The 8773-nt window shown below is 27.7% G+C and overlaps 1 protein-coding gene across 1 annotated transcript; it reads right to left on the reverse strand.

The window, feature by feature from the left end:
• Positions 1752-4988, reverse strand: LOC109325725 (peroxidase 17-like). The gene is made up of 4 exons (XM_019558251.1): positions 4861-4988; positions 3610-3996; positions 3028-3219; positions 1752-2418 (listed from the first exon to the last, which is right to left on the reverse strand). The coding sequence occupies exons 2-4, from the start codon at positions 3826-3828 to the stop codon at positions 1825-1827; spliced, it is 1005 nt and encodes a 334-aa protein (XP_019413796.1). The 5' UTR covers positions 3829-3996; positions 4861-4988; the 3' UTR covers positions 1752-1824.

Consider the following 8773-nt stretch of genomic DNA (forward strand, 5'->3'; position numbering starts at 1 on the left):
TTCATTGATCAAGTTTATCAAGATAAATAATGAATCAAATTTCAAACAAATACCTAATTTGTTTGAGTCATTGTCAGTCCTATGGGTTTACTTGAACTTCAAACTTGTATGTGATATTCCTTATGCTGCTAATTTTGAATGTTAGCAATGATATTTCACAATCTCATTTTCAATTCTCACATTTCTTGCACTATTTTTCTCTAACTCAAGTGTACTATTATTCTCCATGAAACTCTCAAGTTTCTAAGTTAGAGGTTTTGTTTTGTGAGTTTCCTCATGAATTTTCACTCCAATGATTAATTAATAACGAATCACCGTCAATAAATAATAATAAAAAATGTAGTATTGAATAATAATAGTAATAAAAATATAACACAATAACTTTGTAATGATTAATTTTAAACAACAAAGAAAAACTTTGTAATGATTAATTTTAAACAACAAAGAAAAGCTTTGTAATGAAAATTAAAATAGTATGTACAAACTTTTTAATAATGATTAATCAATAATAATCAAAGTAGTAAACCAAATATCTTAACAGTGAGCAATTAATAAATTACCAAAAAATTAATAATAGTAGAAATAATAAATACAAAATCCTTGTGGTAATAAATAATTAATAATAATGAAATCATGATAAGGATAAAAGTAAGGTTATGATGAATCACTCATTTTCCTCAAATTATCTTTTGAACATGATATGTCATTTTTGTTTTATAAGAAAGTTTCTTTAAAAAATAATAATTATATTAAAGATCGGATTATCATTTGAACAATTATTATGTGTCACTTTTGTTATCTAAAATTATTTCTTTATAAATAAGATAAAAATAATTACAACAACAATAGGGAATAGTTATGATGAGTGATTTAGTTTCCTTTATTTATTATCACTTTTGTTCTCCTTGATATGTTTCACACTATTTCTCCCCCAACACACCACAACAAATTGTTCACCCCCAAAATTGAGGAGGTAATGTGAAGATATAACTTAGAACACACGGAAACAAAAAGAAATTCTCACATAGTGTACATTGTCAAGACTATCAAATATATGAGTACATTTGTTGTCTCACATTTAATGTCACTTTATATACTATGATCTTATGATTGATTACAAAATCACAAAGTTAAATTTTAACTTAAATATATTTTTTCAATCAATCACAAGGTCATAACATATAGAATGATACTAAATATGTGACAATAAATGTATTGTACTTGATTATAGGTTATAAGAAGAAGAGATGAGACAAATATATTGGCACACAAGTTTAAATTAATACTTCGGTTCATTTTCTAATCGATTGCTATTGATACATGTAAGATGTGCATTGTTGATAAATAAAAGATATCAAATTCGTAGGCTTTGTTTGGGTATGTAAGTAAATATAAAGTATAAACCTTTAAAATGTGTGCATAAATATTACACTTAACATATATTGGGAGATTAAATGCACGCGTACCTCCCTAACATAGAGTATAACATGAGCATAGAACAGAATTGAATGTTCTATTCTCTTGGTTTGACAACTTTTTTTTTTACACAAATTATCTCACTTTCAAACCTCATCTCATCTACTATTCATAAATATATCAAGCATAAATATGATACACTAGTTTTGTGAACACATGGGTCGCATATATTATATGTTATTTTATCATCATTATTATTCAACACATCACTAATATTATTTCTATATTCTTATTCACAAAGTCCATTTGCGAGTTAGATTTTAAATGAAAATGAAGAGAAATTGAAAATAAAGTCATTTCAAATATATTTCATTTTGTATCTCTCCAAAATCTAACTCGTAAAAGGTCCTAAGAGTCAGATGAAGCAAATGCGGGACGAACATTTACCAGCCTGCAATTCTTCCTAACTTCCCCAGGCCTACCAGATTGCAAGTCACCCATTTTCAACATCCCTTCAACAAATGCATCAAAAAACTCATATTGATCTCTACTATACAATTCCACAAACTCCCTTGTCTGATGAAAACTGAAAAGTGTTTGATCAGAGTTAAGAAATCCCCTTCCACCAACCAAGTCCTTAAAATACTGGTTATCAAACACCAATGGTGTAGCATCAAGGTTCCCTGTCACATTCTGATCAACGTCAATGGGACACAGTTTGTTAAGCTCTTTTCTGTAATCTGGGTCAATGGCAGGGTCAGGTTTTCCGGTTCCAGATTGATTATATAACCGAAACATGATCGAAAAACATCGAGCTTTGCCAATAGAGTGTGATCCTGAGAGTGCAACAAGGTCTTTGACACTAAGGTTATAATTTTGGAAGAGGTTAATAAGAGCACTTGCATTGGCTCTTGGACTAGGCATGATGTTATTAGAGTCTTCTTGATTAGCAGTTAAGCTATCTAATCTGCCTAATCTCACATTCCAATTAGGTCCTCCTGTCTGCAATGTAGAAAGTAAAAATGTTAGTACTTTTGTAACTTTGATCTTAACATTTCAATGTGATTAACATGGAGAGGATTTGGTCAAAGAAAAATTTAATGAAAAGATTGCAAAATTATGCAAAGGAAAATAAATAAAGTCAGTATGGTATTCATTTTTTATGTGTTACACTATGTCAAATAAGTGATAACATCAAATTTATTACAGTTTGACATTATCAAAATTAAATTCAAAGTATTTTATGAGTATATATTCATTATTTAACCAAGGGGAGAATTTACTTGCTCCCCATCATAGCCATAATTATAGGGAAATCCAATGGTTTAGAATTAATGAGATCCCCACTTTATTTTATTTATATACTATTTTTTTAAGATTAGAAGTGATATCATCAACTTCTATCAACTTTAATCACTTGACCATGAGAATAAAGAAATTACTATAGATAAGTACAACACTAAAATTATAACATGGGTACTATTACTGATATGATGAGATACTTTATTCTCATGACTCCTTCATGACAATTACACTTATTAGTTATTAGTTTTTTTGTGTGTATGCATGGTAAATAGAGGTGCTAAAATTGAAAAGGTAGAGAGTACCAACCAGTGCGACAGCATCTCTAGATGCCATGATTATGATATCAGCACATGAAACAATTCCGGGGCACGCTTTCTCGAGAGCCTCTTTGACTTCATCAATAACTTCAAATGATCTAAGAGAATTTATATTTGAGAGGGCTAGTTTCTCCCCAAGCATGGTTGGTGTATCATCAAGCAACATAGATGCATCACACCCCTTCAACATTTCAATTGCTCATTTACAAATAAATATATATATATAAATATAAATACGTGTATTTAATAAGACATTAATTTTTACGCACTAAGATTGTAACCAATCATGCATATTATCGTTAGCGTAACTATTATCACTAGTATGAGGTTGATGTAAGAGTCAAATATTTTTAATGACATAATAATGTGTATGACTAGTAAGTGCATCAAAACTAAATGCAAAATAAACATGAGATTGAATCTTTTTGCGGGTTCAGTTTTGGTGGAGAACGAAAAGAAAGTGAATGCTTGAAATGAAAAATGCGGATGAGATGATTCTTAAGCCTTTTATTTATCTTTATTTCTCTCCAAAACTCAACTCGTAAACAAACCATAAGAGTAAGTAACTCACATTGACAAAACAATCATGGAATTGAAAGCGCATAACAGAGGCTACACTTCTAGGTTCCCTGATGAGGACCTTCTTCATGACATCTCGGACTATGAATTCAGCTTCTGGACATGTCTTTGAGTAAAACGCAGGTCGAAGATCAGATAATGCCACAGAAGCTGTGTGTAGGAGGAAGATCAGTGACAGAAACATGATCATGAGATGGTTGGTGGTAACCATATCAAAACTTGTTCTTTGTTTTGGTTTCTAAGAGATGCTATGGATTTGGTAACTTTCCCTTTGAAGTTATTTTGTAATTTTGTAATTATAATGTGGACTGTTAGGATTAAAATTTCACTCTGAAGTCTGAACCTTTACTAGCAAATGCTCTTAACTCTGTTTCATAATCTGAAAATTCATAACAATTAAGGTAGAGACTCAGTGAAGGAAGGTATAATAACTACGAAAAATAAGAAGGAATATGATCCTCTAATATTGGAGAGACATCAATTAAAAAAAACATGGTTTGACACTTATATTCTTTTATATACATTTTTGCCACTGAAAACAAAGGAAGAAAACACTTATATCTCTACTATGGGAGAGAGTTCTGTTGTACCTCAAGTGATTATATGTTTAGATAAAAAAAATACCATGAATCTAGAGAACATATCATAGTTTTTTTGTGTTGAGAAGAAGAGAATACATGAATCTTAATTAATTAAGTAAATGGATGAAAATAAAAGGGCTTATTTTTAATTTCAAAATTAAGACAATTAAATTGTTTTTAAGAATGAATAAATGACAACTCAAAGGTTACATAACAAACCTTTCCCTTGATTTTTTTAATTAAAAATCTCAAATATAATGAATATTTATGATCCTTTTCCTTCAAAACCCTCCAAAAATCCTTCTATCAAAAACCAAACTTGTATAAATCAGTTTAAAGAAACAGGGCTGAGTTTATTTCTCATAGCAACTATCAAGTGAAATAATAAGACCATCTCCTCAGCTTGATAAAAAGTACTTCCCATATGAGATTAAAACAAAAAATGTAATAGAATAAAGAAACTTGTACTCTATGACTATGATGTTTAAGATTTGAAGAGTTAAGTGAAGTGAGAAATGTTTGTTTATTTGAGACAGGCAGACAAAAACAGACAGAGAATGAAAACAGCTTTAAAGAAAAGATGAAACATAGCTAGTAACAATAAAAGATGAAACACAGTAAGAGTAAAACATGAAATGAAAATTTAACTAAACAAGCAGCACCTTCAAGAGTTGTTGTGTAGAGAGAAGGAGAGAGTGTTTCAGTAAACTTGTTTGATTTTGTTGAAATTTGAGTGAGAGAGATTTTGTTTGTTTGGAGGTAGAAAAGCTGAATATGCTTGCAGTGTGAGACTGAGAGGGAGAAAAGTACCTTTGGTAAATGCCAACTTTCCATTCTTTTAATAGCAACAAGGAAAAACGAGACTTCTCAATGAGCATATATATTTTTATTTTCAAGTTCCTAACTAAAATTATAAGCTTGAAGATTTATATTATAATATATCATATATTATTTACTTATATTATTTTATTTAATAATAATTAAATATGAATTATATAGTGACGATATAAAAATCTCTTAAATTATCCACAAATACATTTTCTGAATAATTAATATGATATATTTAATTTGGAATACTTAGGGTGTTATGAAGCCAGTTTGAGATATTGGTATTTTTTTACTTATAAGACTAGATTGATGTGAACACTTGAATCAACCACTATTTTTTTCTTTTGAAGTGGAATAGACAGCAAGTTAATGAGGATAAGTATGCTTGTTTTCGAATAAAACATGATATGCAATAATGTAATAGCTATAAGGTTTACTAAATACTAACTAGTAAACCAAAGAATCAAAATTTGTATAGAAAACAATTAATTAATTTTTAAACACTTTTAATTCTTGACTCTTCAACGAGTATAAAGACTTATTAGCATTAGTTGGTGAATATTATACCAGCTATATTTTTATTAAATAATATTAATTGGTGACCAACACATAGATTAATTTGACAGAGAATCATTTTACTAAACAAATGTCTCAAATTAGAGAATCTAATTTAATTTGGTGAGACTTTTTTAAATTTTTATCCTAAACATATACTTTAGACACAAAATCCCTAAATATATTGAATAAGGAATAAAAAAATTCAAGAAAATTTTACATTCAAAATTTAAAAGTTGGTTTTATTAATAGTGTCTTAAACATATTAACTAAGGTATAAAAATAAAGAAAACTATACATTAAAAGTGATACATTTTGTTCTTATAATAAAAAACTATGAGGGAATAAAATGTATGCACTGATAGTATATGAGTTTTATATACTATCATTATTATTGTATCATTTATCATCATTGACAGACTCTTAAATGATACATTTTGATCTTATAATAAAGAAAACTATACATTAAAAAGTAAATAAATAATAGATAATGTACCGATTGTATAAATTTACATTAACAAATGCATAAATATTATATAATTCTTATGATAATGCCACCAAAATCTATTTGATGCAAGGAATAAATAAACAAGTTTTTTTTTAAGACTTAGACTCTAAATCTTAATGAGATAGAATATAATGAAAGTTTTTTATAATATTAGTATATCATTCATATATAAATATATAAAAGAGTGGTGAATGATATAAAAATAATGTAAAGAATTTCACCCATAATATACAAATATTAAGTCATAGAAACATTGAATCATTTGTATGTAAAACATGTCATAAATAATAGGTTAAAGTTTTATACGATGGTGGGGACCTATAGACTAGAGAGTGCATGGAACATTATGATGAGCAATTTGCAATGGGTGTCAGGAAATTACAGGCCCTCATTCCATCTGAGTGTAGAAACTCGACACAATTGATGAAGGAAGAGAAGGGTGACATAATATATCTTACTTTTGCTTCATCAAAGTGTCCCACATCTTGTCCTTTTCTGCAATTTCATCAATCACTTTATACATATCCTTGGTACTAGTGCTGTTGCCCTCATGGAGGCAAGTCACCCTTTCATAATTCATAATGTATTTTTCACCTATTAAATTTAATATATTATATAAGTAGAGACATTTGGTTTAGGAGAACTCACACCACAAGTTCGGATCCTCTCTGTTAATAGAGAGGCAAGTATATTTAAAACAAGATAAAAATGTAATATAAGTTGACATTTTTATCCTTAAGATATAATAATATAACATTTTTACCTCTATGTGTAAGTGCAAAATTGATCATATGTCTCTCTATTAATGAACAGAATCTCAACTCTTACATCATCTACACCAGCAAATAAAATATCAATTCTTATTTGGGACAATACATTATTTTATAATTTATTATAACTCCCCATAAAATAAGAATAATATTATTTTTTTCTCACAATAAAAAATATCATTCTTATTCTTATTTGAGTCATACAATATTTACCTCTTTTCAATAACATATATATCTCTCCTCACTTTTCGTTTGCTAAAAACAACCAAGAATTATTCTTATTTAAAAAAAAGTAGAAAATAAAAATGACACAATAGAGAATAAAGTAATAATGTCTTTATTCAATTAAGAACAACCTTGAAAACAATAATTGTGATTGTTATTATAATGTAAGTTCCTATTTTGATCCCTTAAATTTTTTTCTTATATCCATTTTGTTACTTAAAACTTCAAAACTTAAAAATATTAAATGTGAGTCAAATTAGTTTTTTTAATATTAGTTTTAATTTTAGTTTTTTCACCATTAAATTGTATACTTGAAATTTTTTAAGGACAAAAATAAATATTTACTTTTTGTTTAATGTTTTGTTTGAGTGGAGCAAAAGGAAATTGATAAAAAAGTAAGCTGTAGAGTATATTTTTTATTTTGGTTAGATAAGAATGAGAAAATAACATTTGTCTTTTACTTTTATTTGATTGCGTAGAGAAGAAGTTATTTTGAAGACAAAAGTATTTTTAAAATAAAGATAAGATAAAATAGCATTACATTTTAGGTCTAAAGAAAAAACTGCACAAAAAAGCATCTTATATCCTCTTTCTTTCACTAATGGAGAGAAAGAAAATTAGGTGTAAATGCACCTTTTTCTTTCTTTCTTTTTTTCTGTTATCTACCACAAATCCACCATTGACGAAGTTTATGTTTATCTTTTTTGTTGTTCTTTTTCTTGGATTCAATGTTAGAAAATTTATCAATAAAATATTGGTATAGTATTATCAGACTCTACTAGATATTAGAAAGGTCAATGATTCAATTTCTGAAAGTGATACTTATTAAGATGAACAACCATGCACTCCGAAAGAAACTAGATTCTCGCCTAAAAAAAGTGATAAAATACTGTTTGTAGTATCCAAAAAATGTAAGGAAATAACTATACATGATAGGTGTTCACCTATATTTTTTTATGTTGCATTTTTTGGCCATATTTAACATTTTACGTCTCAAATTAAGATCATATTTATGTACCCAAAAAAAGTTAAGATCATATTTGTAAAGGAATATTATTAGTTTTTTATGAGCACCACTTGCAATATGAAGAGTAAAGCATGAAAATAAAATGACAATGAATTGAAATAAACATTTTAAATGAGTCGAAGTTTACGCTTTCTTTTGCGTGGAACTGAAGGATACAATTTTACATTGTACTTTACTTTATGTTATTGCCATTTGAATTTTAAATGACAAATTGAAAAATGGCAATGAATGAAATAAAATCATTTTAAATGAATTGAAGCTAACAATTTCTTTTGTGTGCAAATGAAGTGGCCATTTTAAATGAACTGAAGTTTACACTTTCTTCTGTGTGTAATAGAGGGATATATATATAACACTTAAATGACTGAGATTGAGTATAACTAGTATAACTTAACTTAAAGATAAACAAGTCCCTTTATATATATAGGAGAGATTCGTTTACACCTAATTTAAGTTACATTAATTACACGAAATTTCAACCATTTATTTTGTTAAATCCAACGCACCAAATGAGTGAAACTTAAATATTATTTATTATTTCTTTTTTCTCTCATCATTTATTTCACCCACTCATTTGGTCAGTTGAATTTAAGAAAATAAATGGTTGATATTCAGTGTAACTTAAATATGGTGTAAACGGATCTATATCATATATATATATA

The sequence above is a fragment of the Lupinus angustifolius genome, chromosome LG13 (assembly GCF_001865875.1).
Source record: "Lupinus angustifolius cultivar Tanjil chromosome LG13, LupAngTanjil_v1.0, whole genome shotgun sequence".
NCBI classification, from domain to species: Eukaryota; Viridiplantae; Streptophyta; class Magnoliopsida; order Fabales; family Fabaceae; genus Lupinus; species Lupinus angustifolius.